Source organism: Mobula hypostoma, chromosome 13, assembly GCF_963921235.1.
Source record: "Mobula hypostoma chromosome 13, sMobHyp1.1, whole genome shotgun sequence".
Classification (NCBI taxonomy): domain Eukaryota; kingdom Metazoa; phylum Chordata; class Chondrichthyes; order Myliobatiformes; family Myliobatidae; genus Mobula; species Mobula hypostoma.
This window is the reverse complement of record NC_086109.1, coordinates 91,254,194-91,270,724: the sequence shown is the minus strand read 5'-3', so window position 1 is coordinate 91,270,724 and position 16,531 is coordinate 91,254,194. Positions and strand designations below refer to the sequence as shown.

At 46.0% G+C, this 16,531-nt stretch overlaps 1 protein-coding gene across 2 annotated transcripts in view; it reads left to right on the top strand.

The window, feature by feature from the left end:
- The window catches only part of smad3b (SMAD family member 3b), a 145,873-nt gene that overhangs the window by 81,630 nt on the left and 47,712 nt on the right, over positions 1–16,531 (top strand). For both annotated transcript variants that reach the window (XM_063066168.1, XM_063066167.1), the window contains 4 exons: positions 6,540–6,733; positions 9,229–9,363; positions 12,851–12,925; positions 13,791–13,844. In XM_063066168.1, coding sequence (XP_062922238.1) covers positions 6,540–6,733; positions 9,229–9,363; positions 12,851–12,925; positions 13,791–13,844 — 458 coding nt within the window. The remainder of the gene's footprint in view (positions 1–6,539; positions 6,734–9,228; positions 9,364–12,850; positions 12,926–13,790; positions 13,845–16,531) is intronic.

The window sequence follows — 16,531 nt, the reverse complement described above, 5'->3', positions numbered from 1 at the left end:
CCACTCCTGGGACAGACAAATTGGATTATGAGCTGCTGTTAGCACAGAGTAAAAGGAAATGGAGTCTTTGCAAGGACATATTGTGCAGTAATTTTTGGCTTCAGACACTTAAGTAGAAATTGGAGCACAGGCTACAGGAAAAGCTGCCATAGGAAAGCAGCATTCATTATCAGAGATCTCCTTCACCCAGGCCACGCTGTTTTCTCTCTGTTGCCATCAGGTAGAAGGTACCAGAGCCTCAGGACCACCAAGTTCAAGACCAGTTACTACCCCTCAGCCATCTGGCCCTTAAACAGAGGGGTTAACTGCACTCACTTCTCCAGCCGTTGAGATGTTCCCACAACCAATGATCTCACTTTAAGGACCCTATCTTGTTATTTCATGTTCTTGTTATTTATTGCTATTTATTTATATTTGCATTTGCAAAGTTTATTGTCTTCTGCTCTCTAGTTGATCCTTCGTTGATTCTGTTATAGTTACTATTCTGTCAGTTTGCTGAGTATGCCCGCAAGGAAATGAATCTCGGGGTTGTATATGGTGACATGTATGTACTCTGGTAATAAAATTTACTTTGTACTTTGAGGGAAGAGGAGAGCAGCATAAATAATCCTACCCTCTGCTCCCTCTCTCCTTGCTATCTCTGTTCCTCCTCTCCTCATTATAGGAAGGATGTGGAGGCTTTGGTGAGGGGGCAAGAAGATTTCCTAGAATCCTGCTTGGATTAGTGAGCGTGTCTTGTGAGGATAGAGTGAACAAGCTAGGTCTTTTCTCTTTGGACAAAGGTGGATGAGAGATGACTTGATAGAGGTGTACAAGATGATAAAAGGCATAGATCAGGTTGACATCCAGGGTTATTTTCCCAGGGTGGAAATGGCTAATACAACAGAACATAATTGTTAAGGTGTTTGGAGGTAACTATGGAGGGGAGGGGGTATGTTTTCTCTATCACAGAGAGTGGTGAGTGTGTGACTTGCACTGCCAGGCTGGTGGTAGAGATATTAAGGACATTTATGAAACTCTTAGATAGGCAATTGGGTGGAGGAAAAATGGAGGGCTACACAGAGGGAAAGGATTGAACTTGGAGTAGATTAAAGTGTCGTCACAACATCACGGGCTGAAGGATACGTGCTGTGCTGTTCTGTGTTCTTTCTTGTTCACACTTGAACTTGCTCTTCTTTGTCTGCCTTGACTAAAGCTCTTTTGCCTGCTCACTGGTTTGCTACCCGTACTCACACTCTGCATTCTTTCCATCTTAAATTCCTTCCTTGTTCCCTCCTTCCTTTCACAAACCACTGACTGCCTTTTCGCCTTGGATCTCCCTGTAACATCCTGTTTATTCCTAGTCTCTCGGCTAGTTTTGTGTGCGGACTCGTGGGTGGGGGGGGGGGGTGTCTGCCTGTGGGGAGGTTGCACTGTTGCTCGGCAACAGAGGAACTCAGCGCTGGGGCGAGGGGCATAGAGTAAGCTCTCTGTGGAGCTCGGAGTCCCAACTGGAGTGTGACAGGACCTGAACTGGCATTGGGTTCGGGTTTTAGACACTTGGGCATGGGCTGATTTGGGAACATCCTGGCTTTCTGTAAATTTTCATGTGTTTTGGTCTGTTTACTTGTAGCAATACACTCACAATGCTGGAGGAACTCAGCAGGTCAGGCAGCACCCATGGAAGGGAATGAGCAGTGGACATTTCAGGCCGAGACCCTTCATCAGGATGGTCTGGAGCATCAACTGTTCACTCTCCTCCAGAGGTGCTACCTGACCTATTGAGTTCCTCCAGCATTTTGTGTGTGTTACACTGGATTTCCAGCATCTGCAGAATCTCTCGTTTCTTACTTGTAGCATTTCTGAGCAAACTAAAGCACCTCAAGTCAGGCAGCATCTATGGAGGGAAATGGGTGGTTGATGTTTCGGGTCAAAACTCTTCATCCGGACTGAAAAACGGGTGGGCGGGGGAATGGCCAGCAGATAAAACAAAGAAGTGAAGGGAAGGAGTAGATCCTGTCCAGATGAAGGGTCTCAATCTGAAACATCAACTGTCCATTTCCCTCCACAGATGCTGCCTGACCTGATGTGTTTCCCCAGTGCCTTTTCACCAGTGTGTTGCCTAGATCATAACTAATGAGACTTGAACTTCAGCTCAAATCTTCCAAACTTTGAGACAATCCAAGTGCATGACTGAACCTTTTAGTTAGGCAGCGATTTTGATCACATTTGATCATTATCATGACCTGTGGTTGCCTGCCAGAGGGTGGATGAAACAGCGATTCAGTTTCTTTGAGAATGCTGATTGCTCTCTGCTAGCCCTGTTGGCAGTCACCAGCTCTGTTATTCACTGTTTGTAGAAACGCACGTCTCTGGGGACACAGATCCATAATTCCAGGGTCTAAAGAGAGCTTTTGGCATATTGGTTTTCATGAATCAAAGTATTGAGTACAGGAGTTGAGGTGTTATTTTGAAGTTGTACAAGACATTAGAGAGGTCTAATTTGGAGGATTGTGTTAAGTTCTTGACACCTACCTACAGTAAAGATGTCACTAAGTGTTGAGAAAATTTACAAGGATGTTGTTAGAAATTGAGGACCTGAGGTGCAGGGAAAAGTTCAATGGGTTAAGACTTTATTTCCTGGAGCATAGGTAAATGAGGGGAGATTATGGAGCATCCGGAGGACCCAATAGGGTCACTGGGAGAACGTACAAACTCCTAACAGACACTGGCGGGAGTTGAACCCAGTAACTGCTACACTGATATGCTGTGGAGGAAAATGGACAATTTTGGATCAAGACACTTAATGGATTGAAAGATCGAGGGAAGATGTCCAGTTTGAAGGGCTGGCAAGCAAGAAGTGATATGTCAATCAAGGATATGCTGCCAGTTTCAAGTGGCGCTGGTGATTCTCAGCGACTTCTGGCTTGTGGCTAACTAAACAAGGAAAACACTTGGTTCATCACTTTTTCTGGCAAACGATCATGGCAAGCAATGGCCTGTAACTTCCCTTTGGACCTGGAGGAAATTCGATGCAGCAGAGCTGAGACGAGGCAGCAGGCCCACCATCAGGAGCAAGGAAGACCCAGCTTTGATCAATTTAAATGCCGGGCCGAATCAAGGTGGTGGGCGTCCACGCCCCCAGAGTGTATTGAATCAACTGAACTGGACGTTTGGATGATGATTTGGACACCAGGCCAGATTGAAAAGGTCAAGGTGTCGGACCCCAAGGTGAGAGACAGCCCACTGCTCCACTCTGGCCTGAACTAAGGGTCTGTGGACAAACTCTCTTAATGGACTTCAGTTCAAAGTGCTCTTTGTTTGCATGATTTGTTTTTTCTCTCTGCACAATGGGTGTTTGACAGTCTTTTTAAAGTTTTTTTTTGGGTTCCTTGTTTTGTGGCTGCCTGTAAGCAGATAAATCTGAAGATCGTATAATGTATGCATACTTTTAACATTGAAGGAGAGGAAAGTATAAATAGCAACAGAATTAGCCTGATCTCACTGAATCCCTCCAGCATCTTGTTTGCAGTCTCCACAGGCACAAGAGAAGTCACAAAGGGCTGAAAATGATAGCAGAGGGAAGTGGAGTTATAGAATCAAAGGAGGGAGAAAGTGACCGGTTGAGGAGATATGGAGTCAAGGTAGCTGAGCGGGACGGTGGGTTTGTAATTAATGTCGGTGGATAATCGGTCTTCTGAGATGCATGAACTTTATGTAACTAATCTGATCCCCTGTGAAGCACCCTGCATGGGTATTTGTTTGTAGCCTTGTTACTAAGTGCCGGTTGTCTCGTCTGTGAATGAAACTTGTTGTGTCACAGTAGCTTGCATGTAGCCCACGCAAACATTCCAACTAAAGCTTGGCTGTGTTCCTGGATTCTGCAATCTGATTAAATGTCGTGTGGTCACAGCAGGAATAATATTTCTTTGAGCTAATTTGGAGCTCCTTATTTTAACGTGCTTCCACCGGGCAGGAAGTACAGGAGCCTTGGGTCCCACACCACCAGGTTCAGGAACAGTTATTACCCCTCAACCATCAGGTTCCTGAACCGGCGTAGATAACTTCACTCACCTCAACATCGAACTGATCCACAACTATAGACTCAATTCTACAACCCATGTTCTCAGTATTGTTTACTTTTTTATTTGCACAATTTGCTGCCTTTTGTACGTTGGTTGTTTATCAGTCTTTATGTATAATTTTTCATAAATTCCATTGTATATCTTTTCTAGCAAGTGCCTGCAAGAAACTGAATCTCGGGGTAGCATGTGGTGACATTGATAATAAACTTATTTTGGCTTCTGGGATGTATCCCTCCGCAATTAGTCTGCCGCTTAGCCTTCACATTAACACCACCTTTCCCAGTGACACGCCATGCATCTGTTTCACGGGGACACGAGAGACTGCAGATTCTGGAACCTGGAGCAAGAGCAATCTTCCGAAGGAACTCGGCTCCTCGTAGAGTCATACAGCAGGGCAGCATGTATACTGGTTCTTCAGCCCAACAAGACCACATTGACCACATTTTCCACCTTGTTAGCCCCAATTTCCTGAGTTCCTCCCTTACCCCTCCAAACCTCTCTCCTCTGCATACCTGTCCAAGTTTCTTAGCTGATGGGTCTGTATTCTCTGGAGTTCAGAAGAATGAGGGGGGGATCTCATTGAAACTATCCAGTATTGAAAGGCCTAGATAAGAGTGGACATGGAGAGGATGTTTCCTGTAGTCGGGGGAGTCTAGGACCAGAGGCCACAGCCTCAGAATAGAGGGACATCTATTTGGAACAGAGATGCGAAGGAATTTCTTTCGCCAGAGGGTGGTGAAACTGTGGAATTCGTTGCCACGGATGGCTGTGGAGGTCAAGTAGTTAGGTATATTGAAAGTGGAGGTTGATAGGTTCTTGGTTAGTTAAAGATGGTGAGTTACAGGGAGAAGGCAGGAGAATGAGGTTGGCAGGGATAATAAATCAGCCATGATGGAATGGTGGAGCAGACTCAATGGGCCTAGTGGGCTAATTCTGCTCCTATGCCTTATAATCTTATGATCCTACAATACCTGATTCAACCACTTCTTCTGACAGTTCATTCCATTTACTCATCGCCCTCTGCATGATAAAACGGCCCCCCAACTCCTTTTTAAATCTTTCCCTTCTCATCAAGCAGCTCTATGGGGATGAGGGGAGGAATTGTCGACATTTCAGGTCTGATGCAGGGTTTCGACCTGAAACGCTGACAACTGACAACGTTCGCTGCTGTGTCGAGACTGCCAGCTGGCAGTTTTCCATTGCCTCTTGGCAGTGGCATTGCCCACAGATGAGATCCCCCCCTCTGTAAACCTTGAGAATAACCTCCTTGGATCTGGCCTGGCAAAGCTATTGCCTGTGACCCAACTTTCTTCAAGTTGTGCTTTAATTATCAGCATTCCGATGCATGTTTTGAAATTCCAGCAAGTTTCAAGATTGTTTATTGTCATTCTTTGGTGCGTGAGTGTAAAAGACAACGAAATGATTGTACCTCTGCAGGTGATGCAGCATAAAAACATGATTAAAAACAATAAATATAAGACATAAAATTAGCTTTTGTACATAGACTTGATAGTATGTATATAAGGTGATGCTAGAGAGAGGAGGGTCACATTGGACAGTATAGGGGGGGTCACATTGGACAGTATAGAGGGAGCGGGGTCACATTGGACAGTATAGAGGGAGTGGGGTCACATTGGACAGTATAGAGGGAGGAGGGTCACATTGGACAGTATAGAGGGAGGAGGGTCACATTGGACAGTATAGAGGGAGGGGGGTCACATTGGACAGTATAGAGAGAGGAGGGGCACATTGGACAGTATAGAGAGAGGAGGGGCACATTGGACAGTATAGAGGGAGGGGGGGTCACATTGGACAGTATAGAGGGAGGAGGGTCACATTGGACAGTATAGAGAGAGGAGGGGCATACCGTTGGACAGTATAGAGGGAGTGGGGTCATATTGGACAGTATGGGGGGTCAGATTGGACAGTATAAAGGGAGGAGGGGCACATTGGACAGTATGGGGGGGAGGGTCACTGTGTAGAGGGAGAAGGGATACACAGTGAAATCCATTGTTTTGCCAACTACCAACAAATTCCAAGGATTGTGCTGGGGCACCCTGCAAATGTCGCCATGCTTCTGGCATCTATATTGGATGCCCACAACTCACTGACCATAGCCTGTATGTCTTGGGAACGTGGGAGGAAATCCACATGATCACGGGGAGAGCGTGCAAGCTCCTTACAGGCAGTGGCAGGAATTGAACCCGGGTTCCTGGCACTGTAAGCCGTTTTGCTACCCACTACACTACCATGCTGCCCGCATTGCAATGGAATGCCCCTCATTTTAACAGAAGCAAAATTCCCAGTTAAACTGTGAGTTGGGTAAGTGCTGGAGTATTCCAGAGAGCTTTTCCGATCTTCAAACATTACTGAATGCTGGTTAGTGTCTCACTCTGGAACGCCATTGTTTCTGAATCTTTCTTCGCAGGCAGGACATCCTGCTCCAGGTTCTAATAACGTGCACTTACCTTGTAGGTCTCTCGATGGAAGGCTTCAGGTTTCCCATCGGAAAGGCCTGCCCCATGTCATCTACTGTCGCCTCTGGCGTTGGCCGGATCTTCACAGCCACCACGAGCTCCGAGCCATGGAGATGTGTGAATTCGCCTTTCATATGAAGAAGGACGAGGTCTGTGTGAACCCTTACCACTACCAAAGGGTGGAGACCCCGGGTAAGTGCACCAACCGAAGCAGCACACACAAACGTGCGGAGAGCGAGCGGCTGGGAAACCAGCTCTGACCAATCCACCGGCCTCTGTCTCTCTGACTTGCCCCTGAAACCTCCAGGAAATCTGATGCCAGTGCCAGTGTGGTCCCATACCAGGTCTGACTGCACAAGATACTTCTTCAGTCCGAAACTATCAGACCTGGTGTCAGATCCCTTGTTTGATTTGGGATTCCAGGCCTGTGGGTTAGAATTTAAAAAGAAAGGCAATTATTTTGCTTTGATTTAGCTTTATTTCTAAGTGGGTAGTGGTTTTAAAAACCTTCCTAAATTTCATTTCTCAGACACAGTTATTAGATACCTCAGCCAGTCAAATTCATTTAAAAATATTTTAAAAAAAGTACTTCACAGCTTTGTGAAGAGGTGCCGCTTGGCCGTCGGAAGCTGGGACCATGGAGATGAGGCCCTGCATTTCCTGAGACACGATCAGTGTCCGAACCTTGTTGGACTGGTTCTGGCTGCAGAGTGTCAGTAGGGTTGATTTTCAAATCAGGCAAAAGTTGGACAGGACCAGGGTAACCAATCTGTTGGGCAGCTGGAACCAGAGGAGGTTCATAAGTATTATACTTGGAATGAAAGTTGGTACATGAGGTTCTGGGGTGGAGATACGTCTCTACCAAAGGAGATGTAAGGAGCTCCTTCCCTCCACTAGTCTGCAGGTCGCCCTTGGACAAGGTGCAACACCTGCTTAGCCTCCCCACACCCTGATCAGGTCACATGAAGCCATGGGAACAGGTGGTGGATGGTCAAATGAGCAGCTGGTGCACCAGTCCTGGTTATGCAACCACTGACACCAGGCAGACAATCTCTAAAGAGTATTGATAATGGCTGGGGTCACCCGTCATGTAAAGACACTGCCCAGAAGAAGTCAATGGCAGAACTTTTCTGTAGAAAAATTTGCCAAGAACAGTCATGGTCATAGAATGACCATGATCACCTATAGCATATGACATAGCACACAATGATAATGATGACGGATGAGGAACATTTGATGGCTCTGGGCCTACACTCGCTGGAGTTTAGAAGAATGAGGGGTTTCTTATTTTCAATATCAAATATTGGAAGACCTAGTGGACATGGAGAGGATGTTTCCTATGGTCAGGGAGTCTAAGACCAGAGGACATAGCCTCAGAATACAAGGAAGTCCCTTCAGAATAGAGATGAGGAGGAGTTTCTTTAGCCAGAGGATGGTGAATCTGTTGAATTTATTGCCATAAGCAGCTGTAGAGGCCAAGTCATTGGATATATTCAAAGTGGAGGTTTATTGGTTCTTGTTTAGTAAGGGCATCAAAGAATACAGGGAGAAGGCAAGAGAATGAGGTTGAGAGGGATAATAAATCAGCCATGATGGGATGGCAGAACAGACTCGATGGGCCGAATTGCCTCTGCTCCTATGTCCTATGGTCTATTGAGCAAACAGCATGGGTGCATTGCTGCTACCGTGAGTGAAAAGGTGGACGTATGAGGAGTCTGTGTTGGCTCTGAGCCTGTACTCTCAGCAGTTCAGAATGACTAGCCTCCCTAGGTAGTTCTCTTTCTTATCCTCTGAGGTCTGATCGCTCCCACCCTCCATTGTTGTTAGAAAATCAGATAATCCGGCATCTGATTATTCCCCAAGTTCCAGTGGTTCGGCAGCTGGTCACTTGTCAGTCCTGAATGCAAGCTGAGAGCCCAGAGTATAAGTGGGCTGTGCTGTGGGTTGGAGCCAGAGCTGGGGGTCAGGAACGTCAGGAGGTTTGAGCTGCTGACCATTGGGATTTCCTGATAATCGGATGCCGGAACATCAGAGGCCTATTTTATTTTATTTGGAGATACCGCACGGTAACAGGTCCTTCCGGCTCAGCGAGCCTGCGCCAGCCATTTACACCCATGACCAATTAACCTATGAACCCTTGCGTGTTTGGAATGTGGGAGGAAAACCGAGCACCCAGAGGAAACCCATGTGGTGAATGAGAGAGTGTGCAAGTTTCTCACAGACAGTGGCGGGAATTGAACCACGATCATTGGCGCTGCGATCGTGTTACGGAAGCGTGGCGCCATCATCTTCAAGCATAGTCATTGGTAACATGGGTAAGTGTAGCAGCCGGGCCTGCAAGGGTTCTGCAAGCAGTGAAACGGGGGAGTGCTGATTTGCTTTTGTTGGTGAACCTGGGGGCAGAATCTTAATCTGTCTTGTGGAAAACGTCAAAAGGGTCAGTTTAATTCTTCATTCAGTAGGAGTATTGCTGTCTGTGTAGCCCTACTTAGCAGCCCTGGTCAAGTTCATATTATTGAAATTCTGGCCAAGAGCACAAGCCCAAAATGTTGTGACTCGGGTGAGAATGACATTACCCTGACAAATGGCACTGCCTGGAGTACTGGAAAATCCAGGTGGGGGGGGGAGAAAAAGGAACTTTAAAATGGAGGACTAATTCCACTCTATTCTTTGTGTGTTTAAAACAGTTTTACCTCCTGTTCTCGTGCCAAGACACACAGAGATGCCTGCTGAACTCCCGCCTCTGGAAGACTACACACACTCCATCCCAGAGAACACAAATTTCCCAGCAGGCATTGAACCACAGAGCAACTACATACCAGGTAGTCAACAGAGCATTCTGGGAAATCATCTATCCTGCTATTTGTAAAGCTGGAGGTGAAACGTATTCCACTGGGGAAAAATTAAATGTATATACAGTATTGTGCAAAGGTCTTGGGTACCCCAGATTTTTTTTATATGGTTTCTGATGGTATGGCCTCCAGAGAGGCTGATCTCAACAACATCGAGTCTCTCTGGGATTATCTGGAGAGACAGAAACAAGCGAGACAGCCAAAGTCTGCAGAACTGTGGCAAGTTCTCCAAAATGCTTAGAACAACCTACCAGCCGATTTTCTTATAAAACTGCAGGATAGCAATCTTAAGAGAATTGATACAGTTTTGAAAGGGAAAGGGTGATTGCCACAAATAATGATTTGATTTAGAATTTTACTGTTCACTGCTCTTTATAGTAACCTTTTTGATAATTAGAAAATTTAATTTCATGATTTTTTGAAAGCATCTTGGCTTTACAGAATTATTTTACGAAGACTTTTGCACTATATTGTAGATGGAGGAGAGGAACTGTTCCTACTTTTCAGCAGAGTTTGAAAGAGGCTTCTTCAGCCCTTTACCTTATCCACCTATCACCTGGCAGCTTCCTGCTTCATCTCCTTCCCTCACTCGCGTACCTCCCCCTCACCTGGCTTCATCTATCACCTGCCAGCTTGTACTCCTTCCCCTCCCCCACCACCTTCCCCTCCTCCACCACCACCTTCCCCTCCCCTCCCCCACCACCTTCTTCCCCTCCCTTTCCAGTCCTGTTGAAGGGTTTCAGCCCAAAATGTTGCCACCATAGATTTCCATAGATGCCACTTGACCTGCTGAATTCCTGCAGCATTTTGTGTGCGTTACTTTGAAAGGGGTTATCAGATTGTTAACACATCAGCTGTTGTGTACTCTTGCAATCAGCTTGTTGTGAGAGTTGGATCCTGCCGATTTTTGTGATCCAGTGGTTCGGGAGTCTACAATGAGGCATAAAAGCTGTGACTTCTAGATGCTTATCGAGTGTTACTAGAGCAGAGGACAGACAAGGGAAAGAAGAGAAAACAATAAAAAGTTGTGGTCATTTTATATAAACATCTAGCTCCAACTAAAAAGATAACGACATTCCACAGATAAAATTAGCTAATAAAAGGGCCAGATTCAAGTGGCGTGATACCCTCTACAGAAAACAAAGAGGATTCTACAAAGATACAAAAGCAAAAGCAGTCATACCACAATTACTGGAAAATTCACTGAACGATTACATACATATAGGTGATTCTATAAAAATGTAAGTAAGCATAGGAAAGTTAAACTACGGGAAATATAACAATTCTGCAGATTATAGATGGTAATATTTATTACATCAAAACGTCATTTGTGTTAACAGTTTAGAAATTTAATACAAAGAACGTGGAAGGTTGAGGGCCGATTTGATAGAGATATACAAATTATCTGGGGTATAGGTAAGGGAACACTCACAACACGCTGGAGGAACTCAGCAGGTCGGGCAGCATCCGTGGAAATGATCAGTCGACGTTTCGGGCCGGAACCCTTCGTCAGGACTGAAGAGGGAAGGGGCAGAGGCCCTATAAAGAAGGTGGGGGAGGGTGGGAAGGAGAAGGCTGGTAGGTTCCAGGTGAAAAACCAGTAAGGGGAAAGATAAAGGGGTGGGGGGGGAAGCAGGGAGGGGATAGGCAGGAAAGGTGAAGAAGGAATAGGGGAAAACACAATGGGTAGTAGAAGGAGGTTGAACCATGAGGGAGGTGATAGGCAGCTGGGGGAGGGGGCAGAGTGACATAGGGATAAGGGAAGGGAGGGGGAGGGAATTACCGGAAGTTGAATTCAATGTTCATACCAAGGGGCTGGAGACTACCTAGACGGTATATGATGTGTTGCTCGTCCAACCTGAGGCTTTTTTTCCACTGAGGCTGAGTGAGACTAGAACTAGAAGTCATGGGTTAAAGGTGAAAGGTTTCAGAGGGTGGTGAGAGTGTGGAATGAGCTGCCAGTACGTGTGGTGCATGTGGGTTCAATTTCAACATTTAAGAACAGTTTGGATAAGTGCATGGATGGGAGGGGTACGGAGGGCTATGATCGATGGGACTAGGTGCTTTGAATGGTTCAGCATGGACTAGATGGGCTGAAGGGCCTGTTTCTGTGCTGTAGTTTTCTCTGACTGTAACCAACACAACTTAAGTACTGTTGCTAGGGCAGCCCACAAATGCCGTCACTCATTCTGACATCAGCATAGCATGCCCATGACGTTCAGCAGAACGACAGCAACAAAACAAGCCCCTTTCCTCCCTCCCAACCACCTGCCGGTGTGCAAACATGCACGCACACACAATCACCTCGACCCACCGACTTCCTCCAGCAGATAGTTTGCTCCCCCAGGTAAATGATGGGTGTCACGACTGATAACTCTCAAGTACTCAATAACTCTCACTTTGTCATAAGGTGTGAGCAGAATTATCTGCAGCTTAATGTGAAAAAGACTAAGGAGCTGGTGGTAGACCTGAGGAGAGCTAAGGTACCGGTGACCCCTGTTTCCATCCAGGGGGTCAGTGTGGACATGGTGGAGGATTACAAATACCTGGGGTTATGAATTGACAATAAACTGGACTGGTCAAAGAACACTGAGGCTGTCTACAAGAAGGGTCAGAGCCGTCTCTATTTCCTGAGGAGACTGAGGTCCTTTAACATCTGCCGGACGATGCTGAGGATGTTCTATGGGTCTGTGATGGCCAGTGCGATCATGTTTACTGTTGTGTGCTGGGGCAGCAGGCTGAGGGTAGCAGACACCAACAGAATCAACAAACTCACTCGTAAAGCCAGTGATGTTGTGGGGGTGGAACTGGACTCTCTGACGGTGGTGTCTGAAAAGAGGATGCTGTCCAAGTTGCATGTCATCTTGGACAATGTCTCCCATCCACTACATAATGTACCGGTTGGGCACAGGAGTACATTCAGCCAGAGGCTCATTCCACTGAGATGCAGCACAGAGCGTCATAGGAAGTCATTCCTGCCTGTGGCCATCAAACTTTACAACCCCTCCCTTGGAGGGTCAGACACCCTGAGCCAATAGGCTGGTCCTGGACTTATTTCCTGGCATAATTTACATATTACTATTTAACTATTTATGGTTTTATTACTATATTATTTATGGTGCAACTGTAACAAAAACCAATTTCCCCCGGGATCAGTAAAGTATGACTATGACTACTAACACTCACAGAAATTGACTTGTGGAGTAATATTAAACTGTACTTTTGCTGGAGGTAGAATGATGGAACTGTAACTTGTAATATCAGCACAGAGCTGAAACTAATTAGATAACAATAGGACATCCAGGGCGAGACAGTCCCATTTGGGCCAACGTTACTCCACCCTTGGCCTTCTCTCCTGGACACCCCAAAATAGAAGGAAATGTAGGCCAATCAGGACCTTTGGTGTGTATCAACGCATTCACTAATATAAAATCTTTTTCTTTTTTCTTCTTCCTAGAGACCCCGCCACCAGGCTACATCAGTGAAGATGGGGAGACTAGTGACCACCAGATGACCCATAGCATGGACACCGGTAACTTGCAGGCAGAGGCTTGTGCAAACCTCAGCGAGCGACTTAAAGACAGAGTAGCCTAACCCTGACAGTCTTGAGGTGTACAAGATGATAAGGCGTAGAGTGGCGAGTCGGAGCCTTTTTCCTAAGGCAAAAATTGCTAAAACAAAGGGGGCATAACTTTAAGGTGATTCGAGGAAACTGTGGGGAGAGGGGGTGGTGTCAGAGGTAAATTTCTTATACAGAGAGTGGTGGGTGCATGGAGTGCCCTGCTGGGGCAGCAGCAGGTACGTTAGGGGTATTTAAGAAACTATTAAATTGGCACATGGATGTATCAGAATCGGGTTTAATATCACCAGCATATTCTTTGGAGCGTAGAAGGTTGAGGGGGGACTTGATAGAGGTATTTAAAATTTTGAGGGGGATAAATAGAGTTGACGTGGATAGGCTTTTTCCATTGATAGTGGGGGAGATTCAAACAAGAGGACATGAGTTGAGAGTTAAAGGGCAAAAGTTTAGGGGTAACGTGAGGGGGAACTTCTTTACTCAGAGAGTGGGAGCTGTGTGGAACGAGCTTCCAGCAGAAGTGGTTGAGGCAGGTTCGATGTTGTCGTTTAAAGTTAAATTGGATAGATATATGGACAGGAAAGGAATGGAGGGTTATGGGCTGAGTGCAGGTCGGTGAGACTAGGTGGGAGTAAGAGTTTGGCACGGACTAGAAGGGCCGAGATGGCCTGTTTCTGTGCTGTAATTGTTATATGGTTATAATTCAATCTAGTGCTCTGTTGATCGTTATCTGCATTTAATAATTATGAACTTAATAACGAATTAGGTGAAATATGTTGTAAGTTGCCTCTCAACCATTGTTTCTCTGTCTCTTTCTCAGGGTCTGTGGCTGACCTGTCTCCAAACCCCTTGTCACCAACACACAGTAACCTGGGTGAGTACAACCGAACCAGGAGTGTCGTGAGCAAAGGTTGACGTTTTCCTTGTTTGATGTAGCAAATGATTTTACTTGTTGGGGACTGCCCCAAGTCAATATCAAAGGGTTATGAAAACTAATAAAGCAGGGAATGAATAAACCAAGAAATGGTTCCTGGATTGAAAGGTTTGTCATGTGAGGCTCTCGGCCTGTACTCACTGGAATTCAGAGAATGAGGTGGGACCTCACTGAAACCTGTTGAAGTGGGTGTGGAGGGGATGTTTCCTATAGTGGGGGGGGGGAGTCTAAGACCAGAGGACACAGCCTCAGAATAGAGGAGTGTCATTTTTAGAACGGAGATGAAGAGGAATTTCTTTAGCCAGAGGGTGGTGAATCTGTGTTATTCGTTGCCACAGGCAGCTGTGGAGGCCGAGTCATTGGCTACATTTTAAGGCAGACATTGATAGGTTCTTGATTGGCCAGGGCATGAAGGGATACAGCGAGATGGCATGAGATTGGGGCTGAGAGGGAAATGGATCAGCCATGATGAAATGACGGAGCAGACTCAATGGGCCAAATGGCCTAACTCTGCTCCTGTATGTTATGGATTTGCGAACATCAACGCCTTGAGGGGGATGCTAGCTAAACACATGGGATTGAGGCATTGAAAGGAGCTTAAACATCAATGGAGACCACTTGGGGTGAATGGCCCGTTTACCCGGCAATGAAGTAGAGCTTTTCTTTGACTTCGATATGGAAGGTGGATCCCATTCTTTATCTGTTAACGCAGGTGAGCGTGAGGTTTCTCACTGCACGTTTGTTCATTTGTCTCCTGGAAATTACATCAGGACACTCAGCCTGATGCCACTTCATTCTAGTATTCCTCTTCGTGAAAGAGTCGCTAGATCGTTGAAGAAGAATGTTGGACTTGTGGTGTGACAGTGTTTGGGGAAGGTGCATTGATGAACTCGGTGACTCAGTTTCAATCTTGCTGCCTGTGTGGTTTGGATGTTCTCCTCGTGACCGCATGGGCTTTCGCCAGGTGCTCTGGTTTGCCACCACATCCCAAAAATGTGCAGCTTGGTGGGCTGATTGGCCAGTGCAGATTGCTTCTAGTGTGCAGCTGAGTGGTAAAATATGGGAGAAGTTCAGAGAAACATCGGGAGAATAAAATGGGCTGGGGGAATGATTATTGTAGAACTTGGGTGCTTGATAGTTGGCACAGACCAACAGTCCCTGTCTCTCTGCCCCTCTCGCTCGGTTCATGTAAATCTGAGATGAATGGATATTTTAGATTAGGGGAAATCAGAGGGTATGTACAAAGTACAAGACCAACTTTGATCTTATTGATGGAGAAAATCAAAATCTTTTAGTTTTTGTCTCTTAGTTCCATGTTCTAACCATCAGCTGGCAGGTACACCCCGTATTTAATGTTGTTCTGGATCTTGGGACAGGAATGAGGGTAAAACAGGCTTCTCCCCCAGTCAGCAGGAATCTACCAGTTAGCGCAAGTACCGCGCCCCCCCCCCCAAGGAAAGTACCTATTCTACAGCGCCAATATTGTGTAAAATAAAAAGAAAATCTTTCGGAAATGTTTAGCAGGTCAGGTAGCACACATGGAGAGAGAATGTGAGCTGTCCATCAGTACTGGGAAAGCAAGTTGCAGGGAGGGCTGCTTCTTGCTCCTCCCAGTTTGGATAAACCTGTGGAGGGTCAGACACCCTGAGCCAATAGGCTGGTCCTGGACTTATTTTCCATCTGGCATAGTTTGCATTTTGTTGTTTGATTGATTGTGGTTTTTGTATTGCTATATTTATGCTCTATTCTTGGTTGGAGCGGCTGTAACGAAACCCAATTTCCCTCGGGATCAGTAAAGTATATCTATCTATCTATAAGTGGTGCTTGACCTGAACCTTCAGCTGTTTCTCTGTCTACAGATGCTGCACGACTTGCTGAACGCTTCCAACAAACTCTCTTGCAGGTTGCCTGTACTTGCCATTCTTGTTCTTGATTTCCATTTGCTGTTTGAAATCTTGCTGACACAAGCTAGTTGTTGTGTTTGCTACATTAAAAAAAGTGACTATACTTAACAGCGCAATAGACTGGCGCCCTATCCGGGGGGTGGGGAGTCTCGGAGTCTCTGACTCTCAGTTGCTTCACGCCACAGAAACCGGCATAAGCACCATCCTGATGGGCCACAAGGCTCGGGACAGACTTTAATACTTAACAGCGTTTCATTGAGTTTTTGTTTGGGCTTACCTGAGATTGATACATTGCCACATGGATATTGAAACAGCGAAGTGTGTTGTTTGTATCGACAACTAACACAGCCTAAGGATTTGTTGGTGGCAGACTGCAAGAGTTGCCATGCTTCAGACACCAATATAACACGCCCACAACTCACTAACCCTAACCCGTACGACTTTGGAACGCGTGAGGAAACCCACACGGTCTCATAGAGAAAACGTGTAAGGTATTCTGCTAACTATTACGCTACCATGCTTCCCCAGTGGAAAGTCACCAGGAAATATAAATCTTTTTGTCTCAGTTTCCTCTAAACTTCCTTCATTTTTTTCCTTTCTGTCTGCTGCTGCTTTGTCCTTTCTCTTCTCCCTGCTTTGCCTTGTAAGTAGCTGATTCAACAGAGGCTGAGATAATAAATCTGTACAATTTCTTACTTTTTGAAAGTGCTACTTACAGTACTG